The sequence below is a fragment of the Rhodotorula graminis genome (genome assembly GCF_001329695.1).
Source record: "Rhodotorula graminis WP1 unplaced genomic scaffold RHOBAscaffold_6, whole genome shotgun sequence".
Lineage (NCBI taxonomy): Eukaryota > Fungi > Basidiomycota > Microbotryomycetes > Sporidiobolales > Sporidiobolaceae > Rhodotorula > Rhodotorula graminis.
Window position 1 is genome coordinate 132,224 of NW_017264933.1, and position 18,090 is coordinate 150,313.

Sequence of the window (18,090 nt, forward strand, 5' to 3'; positions counted from 1 at the left end):
TCCTCCTTCGCCGGCGGCTGCGGCGCCGTCACGGCCAGCCTCGAGCCGAACAGCCCGCCGGCACCGCCGAGCGCAGACGACGACGGGAAGAGCCGCTCGTAAAGGGCGCTGCGCGTCGGCGTGTCGGGCGCCGCCGCCGCTTGGACCTTCTCGTCCTCTGCCTCCTCGGCCTCTGGCTCCTCCGCCACGCTCTCCGCCACCGCTGCCGCCGCCCTCATCCTCGCCGCCTTCTCGGCCGCGAGACGCCGCTCAGCCGCCTCGGCGAGCATGCGGTGCCCGTGCAGCGAGATGCGGCGCGCCGGGCGGGCCGGGGCCGCGTCGTCGTCGTCTTCGTCGACGACGGGCGCGACCTCGTCGACGAGGGGCGCAGCACCGAGTGCCGAGAGCGGCGTCGAGGAAGCAGACGGCGCAGGAGCGTGCGGCGCCCTCGTCGTCGGCGGCGGCGGGAGAGGGCCCGAGCGCCCTGCGGCGAGGTCGGCGAGCGACGCGCCCGCCTCGATCGCCGCCGCCACGCCGCCGTCGCCGCCCTCCTCGCCCTGCTCGTTCTCCTCCCTGACGACCTCGACCCCTGCTGCCCCGCTCCCGCCACTCACGCGGCCCCTGCGCTCTCTCGCGGCGCGCCCCGCCCGCCTCAGGCTCGAGCGCGTCGCGTGCACGCTCAGGGCGCGCACGACGCCGCGCGAGTTGTTCTCGCGCTCGGCGAGCGCGATGCGCCGCCGCAGGAGCGCGAGGTCCTCGTCGTCCTCGCGCTGGCCGGCGGCGTCGGCGTCGTCGGACCCTCGAGCGCCTGATCCCGCTCCTCCTCCCGACCCGCCCTGCCCTGCTCCAGCCCCATCGACGCCTCCTTCTCCTGCTCCGCCGACGGACGCTCCTGATCCGCTGCCGAGCGCGTCCTCCATATCGACCGCGCCCGCCGCGCCGCCCTCGGCCCTCCTGCGCCGCTCCAAGTCCCTCGCGATGCGCTCCTCGAGCGAGTACCGCCCGGCCGACCGGTCGGCCTCCCACGCGAGCACGAGCGGGTCGCTCGCGGCGACGTCGAGCGAGCTGTCGTCGCTGTCGTCCGACGACGAGTCGTCGTCGGCCGTGGCGGTGAGGATGGGCGAGAGCGGGACGGCGGCGGGAAGGGAAGGGGCGGAGGAAGAGGGAGGGAGGTGTGTGGCGGAGCTGGAGGCGGCAGGCGCGCGAGCGTAAGTGCGCGAGAGGGAGGGCGCAGGGGAGGGGGACGCGGCTCGTGAACCCGACGACGGCGCGCCCACGCGCCGTCCCGCAGCCGCATGCGCCGGGTGAGGCGGCGGCGGCGAGGCCGAGGGAGGTGGCGACGGCGGCGGGAGCGAGTACCGCGAGGCGCTCATGCTGCGGCGCGGGAGCGACGGCTGCTGCCGCTGCTGCTGCTGCTGCTGCTGCGTGGGCGACTGCGACGCGCTCCCGCTCGCTCGAGCCGCCCTCGACGGGCTCGACTCTGCTCCCGCTCCTGCTGCACCGCTCGCGCCCGTCTCAGCGGACGTCGCGCCCAAGCTCGCCGGAGGGCCCGCCGCCGCCCCAGGCAGCGGCCTCGAGTACGCCGGCGGCGGGCTCAAGAGGAGGTGCGACGGGTCGAGGAGCCCGAGCGACAGGTGGTCGTCGAGGAGGGCTGGGTCGGACAGGTTGAGCGGCGGGAGGGCGCGCCGAGTAGAGGGCGGTGCGGCTGCGGGTGCCGATGCCGCTGTCGAGGCGGAAGAGGAGGAGGGAAGTGGCGAGGCGCCTCGTGCTGGTGCTGGTGCGGGCGCAGGCGAAGGTGCGGGCCGAGCAGAGGGCGAGCCGGCCGCAGTGACCGGCGGTCGGGCGGCGGAAGGGGGAGCCGGCCGCGCAGGTTCGCGCGGCGCGGCGCGCGGCCCTCGAGGCCGAGACGGCGCCCCTACCGCTGCCGGTGACGCCGCGGCAGGGGCGGCGGGCGCAGAGGCGGACGGTCGGGTCGGGACGGGCCGAGGCGGCCGGGCGGCAGGTTGCTGCGGCCGTTCAAGAGGCGGTCGAGGAGCTGCGGGTGCAAGAGCAGGTCAGTCTCGCGACCCCTCGACGGCTGGAAAGAATGTGGGAAAGTCAGAGGACGCACCTGGCTCAGTTGCGCCCACGAGTCGGCCCTCGCCTCCTCCCTGCGCCCGTTCCCGGCTCTTCTTGCGGCGCTGCGGCTCGCGCTGCCCGGGCACCTCGAGCGAGCCCGAGCTCTTGCCCCTCGCCATGGCCGCCGCGGGCGAGGGAAGGTACGCCGCGAGCTGCGGCGCGCCCACACCGGGCGACGGCGACGGGGTGCGACCGGCGTTGGCGACGGCGGACGCGACGGCGCGCTCGCGGCGCTGGCGCTCCTCGCGCTCCTTCTTGCGGGCCTTGTCGCTGCGCTTCTTGATCTTGGGCTGCTGCTGCTGCTGCTGCTGCTGCTGCTGCTGCTGCTGTTGAGCGTCGGCGTCGTCCGAGTACGAGGGGACGCCCCACGAGCCGCGGGCGTCGACGGCGAGGTCGGGCGGGTCGCGGGTGCCCGGTTGGCGGCGGGCGCCGAGGTTGTCCGGGGCGACGAGGGTGAGGTGGCCATGGTGGCGGGTGACGTGGGTGAGGTAGGGCGCGTCTCGCTCGACTGGAGGAGGCAGGTAGTGGGCGAGGGGCTGGGCGGGGAGGCTGACGGTCGAGGCGCCTGCGGCCGTGGTGCCGTACGGCCTGTTCGGGGTCGACGGGCGCAGGGTCGAGGTGGCGGCACCGGCAGGAGGGGCGCTGGCGTTGTGGGCGTGTGCGAGTGCAGGGTCCGAGGCGGGAGAGCGGCGGAGCTGAGGGGGCCACACGGGCGGCCCAGGTGGACGCGCGCGGGTGGGCTTTGCCGTGACCCTGGTCCACGCCGGGCCTCGGTGGTCGCGGTCGTCCTGGGGAGGGTCCGGGTCGTGCGGGTTGGGCATGGTGCGATGACGCTGAGCCCGCCGACGACCTGGTGGCTCGAGCTGGTTGGGCGGTGGTCGGTCGAGGTACGAGGCCGGGGGTGGGGGTGGCACACTGTGCAGTAGATGCTGTGCGTCGTCGTAGGAGGGGCGAGGACGAGGTGCATCGCCCCTCGTCGCCGTCGCCGCCGCTGGCTCGGCCCCGCCCCACTCGCCCCCTCTTTGTGTGCGTGTTTGATGACATGGTCGTCCTTGTGATGCTACTCAGAGCAGCTGCACGACCACATCAGGCCCAGCCCGGCGAGTGCGAGTTTGTGAGACTCGAGCCGGCGCGAGTTGAGCGACTCTCGTCGCCTCGGCCCTCCTCCCCCTCCTCACACGACCGCCAGCCCGCACACTCGCCCACTCACACCGAGCATCACCGGGCACAGGCCATGCTTGCGCACCCGCGCCACCCGCACCCGCTCCCTTCGTCGTCGTCGTACCCGGCCGCCGCCTCGTCGACCCGCCCTCCTCTCCCCCTCTCGCGCTCGTCCACTTCGCTCGCTCCACAGCAGACCCGCGCACCACTCCGACAGCCTCGAACAGCACCGGCCTACCCGCAGTCGACCGTCGCCGACCGCCCTCCTCCCGCCATGGCCGCTCTTCCTCCTCCTCGACCCGCTCAAGGTTCAACGATCCCTCCCTCGGACAAGGAGAACGCCCACCCGGTCGACCCAGCCGCACCCGCACCCGCCCCCAAGGACAAGGGCAAGGACCCGCAGCCCAAGGACCGCGCAAAGCTCACCCAGCAGTGGGGCGAGCCCCCGACCCGCATCCGCCGCGACCACTCGTGGCTCGACCGGGGCGACCTCCTCGGCGAGGTGCGTCACCTCTGGCCTCGTCCTGCACTCTCGCGAGCGTCTCCCACTGACCCTTTGGCCCATCGCCGCTCGCAGGGCGGCTTTGCGCGCGTCTACCTGTGCACTGAGCCCGACGGCGTCTCGTACAAGGCCCTCAAGGTCATCGACAAGCGCCAGCTCAAGTCGACAAAGACCAAGTCCAAGGTGCGCCCCAACTCTCTCTCTCTCCACGACTCGTGCGACACGCCGTCGCGAGCCGTCACTGACCCGTCGCACCCCGCCGAACCCGTTCGCCCGCCCACAGCTCTTTGCCGAGATCAAGATCCACCAGGCCATGCAGCACCCCAACATCATCGCGTTCGAGTCGTGCTTCGAAGACGATGGCAACGTCTACATGCAGCTCGAGCTGTGCTCCAACGGCGTGCGTCCCCTCGCGTCTCCTCTCTTGCCTTCCCGACTCGCCCTGACGCCTCGCCGCGCCCACAGTCCCTCCTCGACCTCCTCCGCGTGCGCAAGCGCTACTCGGAGCCCGAGGCGCGCTTCTACCTGACGCAGCTCGTCGGCGCGTGCGACTACATGCACGCCAACTCGGTCATCCACCGCGACCTCAAGCTCGGCAACCTCATGCTCGACAGCAACATGGACCTGCGCGTCGGCGACTTTGGCCTCGCCGCACTCGTCAAGTTCCCCGGCGAGCGCAAGAAGTGCGTCCCTGTCTCCTCTCGCCCGCCGTCGTCCGTCCGGGACGGCCGCACTGACCCTCGGCCCTCTCGGTCGCGCGCAGGACCATCTGCGGCACGCCCAACTACATCGCGCCCGAGATCCTGTTCGACTCGAAGGGCGGCCACTCGTTCGAGGTCGACATCTGGAGCATCGGCGTCATCCTGTGAGTCGGCAGACACTTTCGCTCGATGGATTCGCTCGGCGGCCGGGTCGCTTTGCGGCTCGCCCGACGAGCGTAGCTTAGCGTCGGCGCTGCTGACAATACCTCTTGTTGCAGGTACACACTCCTGATCGGCCGTCCGCCGTTCCAGACCAAGGACGTCAAGAACATCTACCGGTGCGCCCGACTTTCCTCACCCTTTCTCCTCTCCCTCGACCCTGACCTGACTCGTACTCGTATCCTTGTCCCGCAGCAAGATCCGCGACAACGCGTACACGTTCCCTGCCGACCACGCCCTCTCGCCCGAGTCGCTCGACCTGATCTCGTGGATCCTCAACCCGACGCCGACCTCGCGGCCGTCGCTCGCCCAGATTCTCGCCCACCCGTGGTTCGTCACGGGACCGTTCCCGGCGCGCGTCAGCTCGCGCGCGACCGACCCGAGCCGGGTCGACGGCGTGCTCGACGAGTGGAGGAGGATGAGCAAGCGCAGCGCGGCCGACAACTTTCGCAGGTGCAAGCGCCGCGCGGGCATCGTCGAGGTCGAGGGCCCGGTCGCGTCGTCCTCGGGGCAGCGCCACGCGCACGCGGCGCCCGAGATGGTGAGCCAGGCGCTGCCCGTCGTCGTCGAGGCGCCCGAGTCGGAGCCCGAGCGCGAGCCCGAGCGAGAGGCGACGGCGGCGGCAGCGGTCGAGGAGGAGCAGCCGAGGCGGCCGACGAGGATGCTGCGCCCGAGCGAGGAGCGCGACGCCAAGGGCCGGGTCGAGAAGGAGGTTCGGCACGCGACGGCGCCCGAGAGCCCGATCAGCGAGCTCCTGCGGTGCGTCCCTCTCTCTCTCTCTTTTGTCGCGCGAGACTGACATTCCTGCGTCTACAGCTCGGCGCGCAAGCCCCTCATGGTGTCGCCCTCGTCGCGCGCCGCCCTCCCCTCTCGCCCGTCGGTCCGCTCGCGCCTGTCCGCCTCTGCCTCGACCGCCCAGCCCTCCTCTTCCGCCTCCTCGTCGTCCGCCATGCCTCCCTCCTCTTCTGCCGCGGCAGCCGGCCCGTCCTCGAGCGCGCACGCACCGCCGCCGCAGCAGCCCGCCTTCCAGCGCACCCGCACGACGAGCGCGCCGACCGCCTCGTCGTCGTCTTCCGCAGCGGCGGCTACGCTGCCCGTACGGCACCGTCGTGCGCCCGCTCAGGCGCAGCTCGACGCGCCCGAGCCTGCGCGGGCGCTCGCACCCGTCTCGGCGCCCGGGCCCTCGACGACGACGCACCCGTCGCACTCGCTGTACGACACGGCGTGGCACACGCTCGACGCGTTCCTCGGGTGCTCGTCGGCGGCCGACGTCGCCGTCGCCGCTGCGTCGCTCGACGAGCGCGAGGTGGACGACGAGGACGGGCGCCCCAAGGTCTTCATCACGAGCTGGGTCGACTACACGCACAAGTACGGCACGGCGTACAGCCTGACGGACGGCACGGCGGGCCTGTACTTCAACGACTCGACGACGATGGTGCTCAGCCCGGACAAGGAGTGCGTCGTCGCCCGTTCTCCCTCGTCTCCTCGTCCTCCTCTCCTCGTCCTCCTCTCGATCGTCACTGACTTGCTCGCGTCCTGCAGGCACTTTGACTACATCGCCAACCGCCAGTCGAACATCTACACGCGGCGGCACCACGCCCTGAGCGCCGTCCCTGCCGCGCTCGAGCGCAAGGCGTACCTCCTGCGGTACTTCGAGGACTACATGGCCAAGACGCTCACGCGCGACGTCGAGTGGACCTACGACGACGTCGAGCGCACCAAAAACATGGAGTTCCTCGTCAAGTACTACCGCATGAAGAGCGCCATCGTCTTCAAGATGAGCAACGACGTCCTCCAGGTGCGTCTCCCTCTCTCTTCTCTCCCTCTCTCGCCTCTCTCGCCTTCCCTCAACATCGACTGACTCTATCTCTCGACGCACAGTTCAACTTCTACGACCACCACAAGCTCATCCTGTCGCACTCGGGCCGCGTCGTCACCTTCATCTCGCCCTCGTTCACCCTCACGACCTACTCGCTCGCGGCCCTCTTCCGCCTCGCCGTCTCGGCCGGCCACTACGCGCACTCGTCGCACTCGTCGCAGCACGAGAGCAGCACGGCGGCGAACGAGCGCGCCGCACGCCTCGCCGAGGTCCGAACGCTCCTCGGCAAGGTCGAGTACGTGCGCGACGTGCTCAAGACGCTCGCGCAGCGCAAGTCGAGCAGCTCGACGGCGGCGGCGGCGGCGGCATCGGGCTCGGCGGGCGCGCAGAGGGACGGCGGGCGGGTGCGCGCAGAGCGAGCGTAGCCGTTCGCGCTCGACGGCGTCGTCGAGGAGGCGGTCCAGCGTGTCCTCCCTCGTGCTCTCTCTTTCCCTTTCTCTCTCTCTCTCTCCCCCTTACCCCTCGCACCTGCACTTCTTCTTGTCCCGCATCGCGCTCGGCGCGCTTCGTCCCCTCGTAGCCATACCCCGACTTGGGCCCTCTCTTTCGCATTTCGACCTCTCTGCCGCAGCACTGCGAGCTCGCCGCGAGCTGTCGAGCCGCGAGCCAAGAAACAAAGAGAGGGAATGACAAGTTGCACGCGCAAGAACTCCGTCCCTCGACCGCCTCGAGCTCAGGCCCGCCGGCCCTGCGCCCCGACGCCGACGAGCTTCTCCTCCTCTCCCGCGCACGCGACCTCGATGCCGAGCGACTCGCAGAACGTCTTGACCATGTCGCACATGCGCGGGCCCGACTGGACGCTCGACTTGCTGAGGTAGAGCGTCTTGAGCGTCGACGCGTGCGAGCCCAGGAAGGTGCGCACGAGCCCGTAGTGCTCGCGATCGACGGGGATGCCGAACGTGAAGTGGACGATCGGCGTCGACGGCGACGAGAAGGCGGGGAACAAGCCCTCGTCGCAGCCGGTCGCGAGCGAGAGGGCCGTTAGGTGAGGCAGGCGGTACTCGACGTCAAAGTCCGAGTCGTCGTCGCTGCTGTCTCCCGAGTCCGGGAAGACATTGAGATGAAGCTCCTTGAGCGAGGCCGCGAACGTCGTGACGAACGCGTGGAGCGTCCCGAACCCGAGGAGGTTTCCGTCCTGAACGATCTCAAGCGACTCGAGAGCAGGCAGGGCGCTCGGCGCGACCTCGGTACAGGCCTCGAGCACCTCATCGCGGAGGACGGCGTCGCCCCGCAGCTTGAGGTTCTTGAGACCCGGGAGGCCGATCAGGACGTCGACCACCTTCAAGGCCTCGCACTTGTACAGGGCCGTGCCGTCGACGTACAGGTCCAGCGACGTCAGGCCCGACAGGCCGACGAGGAACGTCTCGTGCTCGGAGACGTGCGGCTTGCGCCAAAAAGAGTGGGGCGAGTGGATGCTGAGGATGCGCAGTCGAGGAAAGTGGAACGGGAGGAGAGGGTTGAGCTGAGGGTTGCCGAGGTGCAGCTGCTCGAGGTTCTCGCACAGGTGCACGACCCGGCCGAGGCACTGGTTCGTCTCAAGGTAGAGGGCCCTCTCCTCGGGAGACGCTCGGTGCTCCAAGAACGAGCCGACGGTTTCGAGGCGGCGGACACTAGCCGCGTGCTCGGGCAGGACGTCGAGGAGGCGAGGAAACGCTTCGGGCCGGACCTTCTCGGCGTCGATGTGCTGCAAAGAAAACCCGTCAGGCAAATTCGAGAGGGACTCGAGGACACGGCGAGAGGGGACGCACCCGCCAGAGCTGCGGAGCGCAGATGTCGCGCAGTTCACGGTCGACGGCTTGAAGACGCGAGAGCACCCTGTGCTTGGCTCGGTCGTTGTGCCGCTCCTGTGTGACTCGCGAGGTCAATCGCAGATCGAGCTGATAGAGGAATGCTCGCGGGACGCACCTCGAGCTTGATGACCTTCCGCCTCGCGAAGAAACCGACCGTGACCGACGCAACAAAAGCCGCCCGAGTTTCCTGCTTGCGGTCGCGGTCGAGGTTGATGACCTCGGCGACGATTTGGTCTTTGAGCTCGACGGGTAGGTGGCCGAACGAGGCGGGCGGCTTGTCGTCGTCGGCGAGAAGCGGGGTGACGAGCTCGAGGGGCTCGGCGACGCTTGGGTGGAAGGATGCGGCGGTAGGGTCGAGCTTGGTGGCCATCTTGCGCAGTGCGCGCCTGCTGGCAGGGCAAGAGGAGCGAGTGGGAGCGAGGTGGGAGGGCGCGAGCAGTTGCCGACGGCGAGCTCCGGGCAGACGACCGAGCGAGAGGCGCGTGCCCTTCGAAAAGGCGAGACCGGCGCGCGTACAGCTCGTGTGGCTCGCGAGCGCATTCGACAGCCGGCTACCTCTCCACAGAGGGGAGGAGACGAGTCCCGAAGAAACCGAGCTGATGAAGACGAGGACGAGCTGCAACCCGCACAGTGGTGTGCGCGGCTCGCTCAGGACGGGTAGACAGGTCTAGCGGTGCTGTGCGAGCTGGTCGCGCGACCGCCTGTGCCCTGTAGAGAAAGCGACAGCTGCGCGAGGAGATGGCGGGGAAGCGGGCGACCGCGCGCCTGCTCTCGCGCTCACCACGCCCGCCTCGCTCTTGCGCCTGAGCAGCTGAGGCCGAAGCTGTCGCCGTACTACCAGCTTGTCCGCCCGCTCACAGCCAGGAGCGCCCGCGTGGCCGCCCTCCACTGGCAGCCTCGTTCTTCTTTTGCGTCCGGCCTGTGCAGCCTCGCGCACGCCCTTCAGCACGCTGCGCTGCCGTGTACAGGCGCTACAGCAGCTCTGCTTTGCGGCTCAAAGCCGTGTCTTGCATTTCTCGCGCACACGCACCTCGTCCCCCCGCTCGTCGTCGGTCTGCTCCGCTCGCTTCTTGCTTCCCGCCTCTCGCCCGCTCAGTCCAGCCCACGAGCCCGCATACTCGACATGTCTGGACCGCTCAACCCCACAGCCGCACCGTTCGTCCCCGCCACGCCGTCGCCGCCCTCGCTCGACACCCTCACCGTCGCCGAGGATCCGCCCGTCGCTCCCTGGCACCGTCTCCCTGTCGAGCTCAAGCGCAAGATCGTCGACGAGGTCCTCAAGCAGTACGAGCCGGACCAAGTCGAGCCTGACGCAGTCGACAAGGCCGACAAGGCCGTCGGCTTCTTCGCGCGACGGAGGGCGCTGTGGGCCGCGGTGCGTGGCACTCTCTTCCCTTTGCCCCGAGATGGTGGGAACGAGACTGAACCGTCACCCTATCCTTGCAGGCCGACGACGCCGCCAACGAGAAGCGCAGGGAGCTCGAGCGCCTGCAGGCTGTCTCGCGCGACTTTCGCTCAATCTGCGAGCCTCTGCTCTGGCAGGTGCGCTCGCCATTTCTTCTCTCTCGACGCGAATCTACCACTGACCTGCTTGTTTCCCCTCTTTCCTTGCAGCGCATCATGATCGAGGACCTTTGCCCTGCTCGACTCGACAACCTGCTCGACGTCATCCCGCCGCACGCGTCGCTCGTGCGCTGCATCGACCTCACCTTCTTCAACGACGAGTACGGCGACCACAAGCGGAGCGACCTCAATGTGCGCTCCGAGGTGCGACGTCGAGTGCGCGAGCTGCTCGGGCACTGCGTCGGCCTCCAGGAGCTCATCCTCGACGAGATGGTTCTCGAGCTGTCGGCGGTCGTGGCGTCCGGCCTGCGCATCGTCGACCTGCGCACCGGCGGGCTCCTCGTTGCCGACCTCGACGGTGTCCTTGCAGCCCTGAGCAAGCAGGCGTCGCTCGAATCTCTCGGGCTTCGCGTCGACGAGGGGTCCGACGAGTTGCGCGTCGCGCTCGTCGGGGACATCGTGTCGCGCCTGTCGTCGCTCAAGCATCTCCAGATCGTTGGGGACGACATCTTTGACGAGCGCTGCCTCGAACTCGCACCCGGCGCCGTCGTCACGGCGCGCCTCGAGTCGCTCGAGCTTTACGGCCTGTGCGCAAGGTTCGACTTTGCCGCCCTGCAGGCCTTCGTCGCCCTGTTCTCGACGAGCCTCGTCGACCTGCGCCTCGAGCTGCAAAGCGGCCTCGCCGAGCAGTGGTCGGTCCCCTCCTCGACGCCCGACTTCCGCCTTCCGCACCTCACCTCCCTTGCCCTCGGCTCTGATTTCGACTCGGCCTTCTTCCTCCGTCTCGACCTACCCTCCCTCTCCTTCTTCCGCCTCGAACTCTTCCCCTCGCTGGGCGAGAACATCGCCGACCTCGTCGCGTTCCTGCGCACGCACGCTCGGACCCTCAAGCACGTCCACCTCGCCCACAACTCGATCGCGCCCGAGGTGTCGAACGGCGAACTCGACAGCATCGGGCTGTTCGAGGCCGACATCGAGGAGGTCAAGCGCGTCTGCCTCGACATCGAGTGCGAGTTTTCGATCGGCGATGCGGACGACGACGGCGAGGACGACGACGGCGAGGACGACGACCGCGAGGACGACAGCGACTCGTACGATAGCGAGTACGAGCAGGCGCAGCGCGAGGCGATGGAGATGGTTGAGAGCGACGAGGAGACGGTGTGGTTCCGGTACCGGTTCGAGCTTTACGAGTCGGAGGACTCGTTCAGCTCCCAGTCGTCGTAGCCTGCGGGCGACGTCCCAGGCCTCCTGCAATTGCGAGTTTCTCTCGAGTCCTTTGTTTCGCCGCCGTCGTGAGGTGAGCCTCACAGTGGCACGTCGCGCTGTCCATCGTCGAGCGAGAAGAGGGAAGCTCTCTCGGCTCGCGGTTCCTCGAGTGGGTCGAGCGCAGCCTCTCGACGCCGCCGCAGCTCTCGCTCAATAAGTGCACCTGGGAGTGACGAGCGCCAAGGAGGAGGAATTACAGGCAAATCTAGAAGGAACCGCAGGAGAAACCCGAGAACGAGCACGACGAGAGGACGATCACTGGCCGAACTGCGAGGCGCACGAGCTGTCAGTGACGTTTACGGGCAAGGACGCGAGAGAGAGAGAGACTGTGAGAGAGGATCGAGGACATACAATGGCCTGGTTAGAGTTGATAAAGTTGATCGCGCTCGAGCGATACGTGTCCTGCACGGCGACCGAGAGAGAGGCTGAGTACTCTACACGAGAGTGAAAGAGAGAGAGAGAAAGAGAGACGCACCGAGATGAGCGACTGCTGGCCGAGCTTGAACTGAATCTGCGTCTTATTCGACTGCTCGTACTGCGGCCAGACGAGGGTCGACGACGGGCCGTTCGGGTCGAGGTAGTTGACGAAGTAGATCCACGACTGAAGGAGGCGAGGCGTGTCAGGACGACGATCGCGGAACGAGAGAGAGAGGGAAAGGGAGGACGCACGTCGGTCATCGAGTTGCGAAGGTTGTCGGCGCCGGCCTCGGTCGACGTGCTCGTCGACCAGACCCAGGGGATCTCGTCGCCGTGCGACGCTGAGGTAGACGCTTGACATTAGTGAGGGCGCAGAGGAGTGGGAGGAAGGGAGAGGGAGGGCGGGACGCACCGCCGAGGTAGTCGAACCCGCCTGTCGGCCGCTGCGAGAACTGGTAGCTCCACACCTTGAGCGGCTTGTACTCGAACGGCGCGAGCGTGACCGTCGTGTTGGTGATGTTGCCCGAGAACGAGCCCTCGATGACGGTCGTCGTGGTCGTCGTCGCCGTCGAGTTGGACCCGGCGTCCACGCTCGTCTCGTTGGCGGCGACGATGGTCGTGTTGACGAGCTGTCCCTAAACGACGGCCTGCGTGACCGTGACGGTGCTCTCGACGAGCGTGCCGTTGGCGGCCGTCGCCTGGTTGGCCGCGTCGAGGAGGTTGGCGGCGCGCAGGAACAGCCGACGAGGTGCCTCGAAGGCGAGGTCGCCGAACATCGACGACGAGCGCTTGAAGAGCTTCCACAGGAACTTGACGTCGCCGGTACCGTAGGGGGAGCCCGCCGACTGGACGTTCGGGTACAGGCGAAGGAAGGTGGCCGCGTCGGTCGCGCTCATGCTGGGGGTCTGAGCGCGGATCCAGGCGGTGAGCTGCGTGTCGGTCGTGAGGTCTGGGTGAGGCGAGACGTCCGGTACGAGGCGAGGCAGAGGGCGAGAGGAGGTAGGCGCAGAGCGAAAGAGGGGGAGGGAAAGGTCGGCTCGGCGAGGTCAGTCTCGTGCTTCTGGAGGGAAAAGAGAGATTAGGACGCACTGAGGCTGGTGAAGGCAGTCGACGCCATAAAGTCGGTGCCCTCGTCGAGCTGCGAGCCCGAGATGAACGGGATCGGGGCGAATTTGCCCGACAGGAGGAGCCTTGAGGGCACGTCCGGCAGGTACTCGCCGTCGATGGTCGGCGCGTAAGGGAAGCCGCCGTACGAGCGCTGTGGGAGGCGATGGCAGGTTCATCGCGGCTTGAGAAAGACAGGAGGGCCGGCGAGGAACGGTCGACGCACGATGGTCGACTGGGCCGACAGGATCTGGGTCGTCGTCGCGCTCTTGAGGCACGCGATCTCGTCGACGGCGCCAGTGCAGCCCGTCTTCTGGAGCATGATGACGTTCTTGGCGTCCTCGGCGAGCCACTTCTTGGCCGGGTACGACGACGTGTGGTCGAGGGCGAAGCTGGTCCCGGGCGCGCCGCTCTCCATGATGGCGCCTCGAACGCCGAGCTCGGTGAGGTTGCCGCCAAAGGCGAGCATCTGGTAAGAGACCGAGATGGCTGTGCGGCAGGAGGAGAGCGGGACGAGGAGGAGAAGAGGTCAGGCCGGCGGAAGGAAGGGGAGGAAGGGGGTCGTGCGCGAGGTCGAGAGGTCGAGGAACAGGGACGCACCGCCCGCCGATTGGCCGAACAGCAGAAGCTTGTCCGGAACACCGCCGAAGTACGGGACGTTGTCGTGGATCCACCGCAGAGCTTGGCGTTGGTCGGCGAGGCCGTTGTTGAGGAGCCCGGCACCGCGCAAGGCAGGCGAGGCGGCAAAGCCCGAGACGCCGAGACGGTAGTCGAGCGTGATGACGATGATGGGCACGTTCTGCATGTGCGACATGAACGCGGGTCAGGACCGGACGCGTGCGCCAGAGCGAGGGCCGGAAGGGAGAGAGGGAGAGGAGAGAGCGAGACGCACGAGGGTCTTGCTGCGGGTGACCATGTTGGACGGCGAGTAGCTGCTGGCGCCGCCCGAGTAAAAGCTGCCGCCGAACAGGTAGACGGCGACGGGCAGCTTGGCGCTCGGCGGCGTGCCCTGAGGACGGTAGATGTTGAGGGTAAGGCAGTCCTCGGCGTTCTCCTGCTCGCCAAGACGAGTCAGCTCGGCCAAGAGGAGGGTGTAGAGAGAGCGACGAGACGCACCTTGCTGGTCGTCTGCAGACAGCGCGGCTTGAAGGCGGTCGCGTCGCGCACGACCCCGAAAGCCGGATCGTCGAGGCCGACCAGGGGCGCCGGCTGCGGGCGCTCGAAGCGCAGGTCGCCGACAGGAGGTTGCGCGTACGGGATACCGCGCCAGACCTCGACGCGCGAGAGGATCTTGCCCTGGAACGAGCCGGTGCGACAGGTGACGGGGAGCGAGACGGCGCGCTTGTTGAGCCGAACGGGCGGTGCGGCCGAGACGGCGTTGAGGGCGCAGGCGAGAAGGGCGACGATGAGGACGAGTGCGAGTGGGCTCGTCGAGGCGTGCGAGCTCATCGTGCTGAGGGCGAGGAGGTTGGGCGAGGGTGGATCTCGGGGAGGGGGAGGGGGAGGAGAGGCGGCGGCGGGGCCCGGTGGTGCTCGTGGGGAGCTGTCGGGTAACGAGCGACGAGTAAACCAGTGACTGGCGGTGGCGGGGCGAGGCGAGAGAGAGAGAGAGAGAGAGAGAGGAAAGGCGGGTTGGCGGACGCGGCGAGCGGGTGAATGCTCGACTTCGATCGAGCTGCGCCGTGCTCGAACCTCTTGCGAGGGCCTCGACGGAAGTCCGACCTGCTGCCCTCGATCAGTGCGCGCTATTCAAACAGCGACAAGGTGCCGCCTCGTTCAGGCAGCGTTGCGCTTTTCGACGAGACGAGGCGGCAAGGAGGAAAGCGGACCGAGCGGCTCTCACAGGCGCAGAAGGAACTCGCTGGACGCCAAGACGACGCGCGCAAGCTGCATGACTGAGGGCGCAGAGAGTGAGCGAGATGCGAGGTGATGAGGGAGAGGCGAGAGGAGACGCACGAGCCCTTGAACGGCACTGCTCGGACCGCGCTCGCCACCGCCGCTCTCGCGACCCAAACCTCGCCGCCGACATCGAGAGAGGAACAGGTCGTACATACAGAACGGCGCCCTGCACTACTCGTCGTCGCCGCCGCTCGCCCCGTCCCCTGACGGCGGCGAACCCTCGACCCGCTCGGCGCCCTCGTCCCGCGTGCCCGCCTCGCGCTCCTCGTCCTCGTCTGCGCCCTCGCGCTCCTCGGCCAGCTCCTCCTGCACGGCGACGGGCTCGGGCGCGGCGGCCGCCGCCTGCTGCTCCATGATGGCCTGCTTCTTCTTCCACTCGGCGGCGAGCTGGAGGAACTTGAGGCTCGCGGCCGACTTGTTCTCCTCGTCGTCGGCAAAGAGCATGTCGTAGTCTGCGTGACGAGGCGAGCCGGGGAAATTAGGGAAGGAGAGAGGGAGGGAGGGGCAGAGTCAGTTCAGGACGGCGAAAAGGACAGGCGAGGGTGGCCGAGAGAGAGCGAGGACGCACACTCCTCCATCATGCCCGACTCGTCGACCTTGCGCATCTTCTTGACGACACGAGGGAGCATGGCCTCGACCTTGGCGAGCGAGGCGGCATCGCCCTGGGCCGACTCGAGCGCCTTCCACGCCTCGAGCAGGACGACACGCTGTGGGCGACGACGAGGAGTCAGTTCGCTCGTCTAGTAGAAGGCAGACGAGGAGCGAAACGAGAGGGACGCACCTCCTCCTTGAGCTTCTTCTGCTTGAGGTCGGCGTACCCACGCTCGAAGACCTTGCGCGCGCGCTCGAGCCCCTGGCGCTTGGCCTCCTCGACCGCCTCGTGGTCGACCTCGACCGGCTGCTTGTCGGCCTCGCCCTCGTCGTCGTCGTCGTCGTCGCCCTCGCCGCTGAGCGCCGCCGCCTCGGCCATGCCGACGTTGGCCTCGAACTGGGCGTACGAGACCCACACCTTGACGTGGCTCGTGCGGCGCAGCAGGCGCTCGTACAGGTCGCGCGCGCGCTCGTACTCGTCGACGTCGTACTCAAAGTCGATCCACGACTTCCACACGAGCTCGGGCATGTCCATCGACGGCTGGTCGACGGCGAGCTCGTAGATGGCTCGCACGCGGTCGTAGTCCTGGAGGAGGCCCTCGAGCTCGGTGAACTTGATCCAGGCCGACGCGTTCGACGGGTCGTGCTGCGACGAGGGAGACGAGGTGTGAGTGACTGCGGCGCGAGGGAGAGAAAGCGGCGGCGGGCCCGGGAGGACGAGAGGACGAGGGACGCACCTCGAGCCACTTTTGATACAGTATCCGGCACCGGTCAAACTCGCGCAGCTTGAGCTCGAGCTCGATGTACTCCTTGAAGAGCTGCGTGGTGGAAGGGCCGACAGAGTCAGTGCCTGTCGCCCTGGAGCGAGTCAAGCCGTCTCGAGGGAGGACGGGCCAGGAGACGTACCTTCTCCTTGGGCGCCATGCCGATCGCCATGCCGAGGATCTTGCGCGCCGCGTCGAGGTCCTGCTGCCGCACCTCGAACTCGGCAAACTGGAGCCAGACCTTGGCGAACGTGAAGCGCTTGTGCGGGACGAGCTTGAGGCACGCTCGGTAGATCTCGCGGGCGCGTTGCAGGTCCTGCGTGACGAGAAGAGAGAGGGCAAGGGACGAGAGGCGAGTCAGTACGGCCACGCAAGGGAAGGACGACGAGGCAGAGGGGGCCGGGAGCGCACCTTGGTGTCGAGCTCCTCGAACAGGGCGTAGTTGAGCCACAGGAAGATGTAGCGCCGCCAGTGCCGCTTCTCGTCGCTCGGCGGCACCTGGGCGACGGCGCGCTCGTACACCTCGCGGACGCGCTTGAGCGCGTCGTCGGCGCCCTCCTCGCCGCGGTACGCGTCCTCCTCGAGGCGCGCATAGTCGAACCAGACGTCGTAATTGCGCGACTCGTGCGCGAGCTCCTCCTCGTACTGGAGCCGCCGCTTGCCGAGGACCGTCACCTCGATGCCGGACCGCGTGCCGAACTGCTTCTCGAAGTGCGAGTAGGCGGCGTACAGCTGGGTCGAGCGCGAGCGCGGCAGGCGGTCGAGGGCGAACTGTCGACACGCACAGAAGGTGTCAGTGACGGGGCGAGGGGGGTCGGCGTACGAGAGAGAGAGAGAGAGAGAGAGAGAGGACGCACCTTGTAGATGAGGCGCGCACGCTCGTACTCCTTGAGGCGGACCTCCATCTTGGCCATGGCCGAGTACAGCGACTGCGACTTGTCGATGCCCTCCTCGTCCTGGCCGAAGAACTCGAAGCCGAGCTGGTAGATCTCGCGCGCGCGGTCGACGTTGGAGCGCTCCTCCTCGAACTTGGCCCACTTGACAAAGTGCTTGGGCTCGGGGTGGCAGTTGATCATGCGCTCGTAGATCTTGCTCGCGCGGTCGAACTCGCCGTAGCGCACCTCCATCTTGATGTAGGCCGACCACGCCTTCTCGTCGGGCTCCCACGCCATCCACCGCTCGAACACCTGGCGCGAGCCGGCGACGTTGCCGAGGAGCTCCTCGAGGAAGACGTACTTGTACCAGATCTGGTCGATGCGCGGGAGGAGCGTGACGGCGCGGTCGAACAGGTTGCGCGCGTGGGCGATGTTGCGCGCCTTGAGCTCCTGCAGGGGTGCGGGCCAACAGAAGGCGCGAGGTCAGTCCTGGGCTCGCGTTCGAGAGTAGCGAGATCGAGGGACGCACCATCTCGCAGTAGGCGAGCCATAGCCGGATGCTGGACGGCTCGACATCGAGGGCACGCTCAAAGACGGACCGCGAGCTGTTGGCGGGCGAGTGGGGAGGAGAGGGAGGTCAGCGTTGTCGGCGGGCGAGGGAGCGCGAGAGGGGGACCGCGAGACGCACCGAGGGAACTCGTTCTGGCTCGCCTCCCAGTTGGCGTACTTGACCCACGCCTGGATCTGCGAGGGGGGGTGCGACGCGAGGTGAGCGGGTTGACCCAGGAGGAGGCGAAGAGGGGAGAGGGGACGCACGTTGCTCCTTGTCCTGCGGATGATCTCCTCGAACTCCTGGCGCTTGCGCCCGCGGTACTCGTGCAGTTCCTCAAAGTCCTCGATGCGCTGCTTGGGTTTGGGCGTCACCTTCTCCTGGAAGTCGGCCGCCTCGCGCAAGAGTTGCTCGGCGGTGATCTGTTGCGGGCGAGAGAGTGCACGTCAGCATGGGTGCTGCAGCACGTGCAGGGGTGGTGTCGGGGTCGAACGCCGGCGAGGGAGATGAGGAGGTGGGAGGGGGGAGACTCGCCTGGACCGCCGCCGGGGCGCGGTTCTTGACGCGGCCTGCGCCGCCACGTTCTGCCATGGCCGTAGAAGAGCTTGAAAGCGCTGGCAACTGCCCTGAGGAGGGGAGAGCCGAGAGGTGAAGGCCAACCCCCGCCGGCCCGCCTTCACACCTCTCTGGACCTCGCTCAACTCGCTCACCT

At 68.2% G+C, this 18,090-nt stretch overlaps 5 protein-coding genes across 5 annotated transcripts; 2 read left to right on the top strand and 3 right to left on the bottom strand.

Annotated features, from left to right (window-relative positions):
* Positions 1–64: 64 nt before the first annotated feature.
* On the bottom strand, positions 65–2,918 carry RHOBADRAFT_43635 (uncharacterized protein; the record flags this gene model as incomplete). Its single annotated transcript, XM_018414256.1, has 2 exons — positions 65–2,014; positions 2,090–2,918. Coding segments are annotated over 2 exons (2,779 nt in total), but the record flags the coding sequence as incomplete, so codon positions are not given.
* A 413-nt stretch (positions 2,919–3,331) lies between these two features.
* RHOBADRAFT_53167 (uncharacterized protein) lies at positions 3,332–6,924 on the top strand (the record flags this gene model as incomplete). Its single annotated transcript, XM_018416703.1, has 10 exons — positions 3,332–3,760; positions 3,836–3,943; positions 4,044–4,160; positions 4,226–4,443; positions 4,524–4,625; positions 4,740–4,799; positions 4,876–5,439; positions 5,497–6,135; positions 6,223–6,478; positions 6,562–6,924. The coding sequence occupies 10 exons, from the start codon at positions 3,332–3,334 to the stop codon at positions 6,922–6,924; spliced, it is 2,856 nt and encodes a 951-aa protein (XP_018271196.1).
* Positions 6,925–7,232: 308 nt separating this feature from the next.
* On the bottom strand, positions 7,233–8,719 carry RHOBADRAFT_43637 (uncharacterized protein; the record flags this gene model as incomplete). Its single annotated transcript, XM_018414257.1, has 3 exons — positions 7,233–8,243; positions 8,308–8,403; positions 8,465–8,719. 3 exons carry the CDS (start codon positions 8,717–8,719, stop codon positions 7,233–7,235), a joined length of 1,362 nt encoding a protein of 453 aa, XP_018271197.1.
* A 753-nt stretch (positions 8,720–9,472) lies between these two features.
* On the top strand, positions 9,473–11,136 carry RHOBADRAFT_43638 (uncharacterized protein; the record flags this gene model as incomplete). The annotated part of the gene is made up of 3 exons (XM_018414258.1): positions 9,473–9,724; positions 9,796–9,891; positions 9,964–11,136. 3 exons carry the CDS (start codon positions 9,473–9,475, stop codon positions 11,134–11,136), a joined length of 1,521 nt encoding a protein of 506 aa, XP_018271198.1.
* A 1,738-nt stretch (positions 11,137–12,874) lies between these two features.
* On the bottom strand, positions 12,875–17,969 carry RHOBADRAFT_48383 (uncharacterized protein; the record flags this gene model as incomplete). Its single annotated transcript, XM_018415133.1, has 12 exons — positions 12,875–13,188; positions 14,817–15,050; positions 15,167–15,305; positions 15,380–15,835; positions 15,927–16,007; positions 16,096–16,269; positions 16,365–16,724; positions 16,811–17,278; positions 17,358–17,433; positions 17,517–17,572; positions 17,645–17,800; positions 17,913–17,969. The coding sequence occupies 12 exons, from the start codon at positions 17,967–17,969 to the stop codon at positions 12,875–12,877; spliced, it is 2,571 nt and encodes an 856-aa protein (XP_018271199.1).
* Positions 17,970–18,090: the final 121 nt, after the last annotated feature.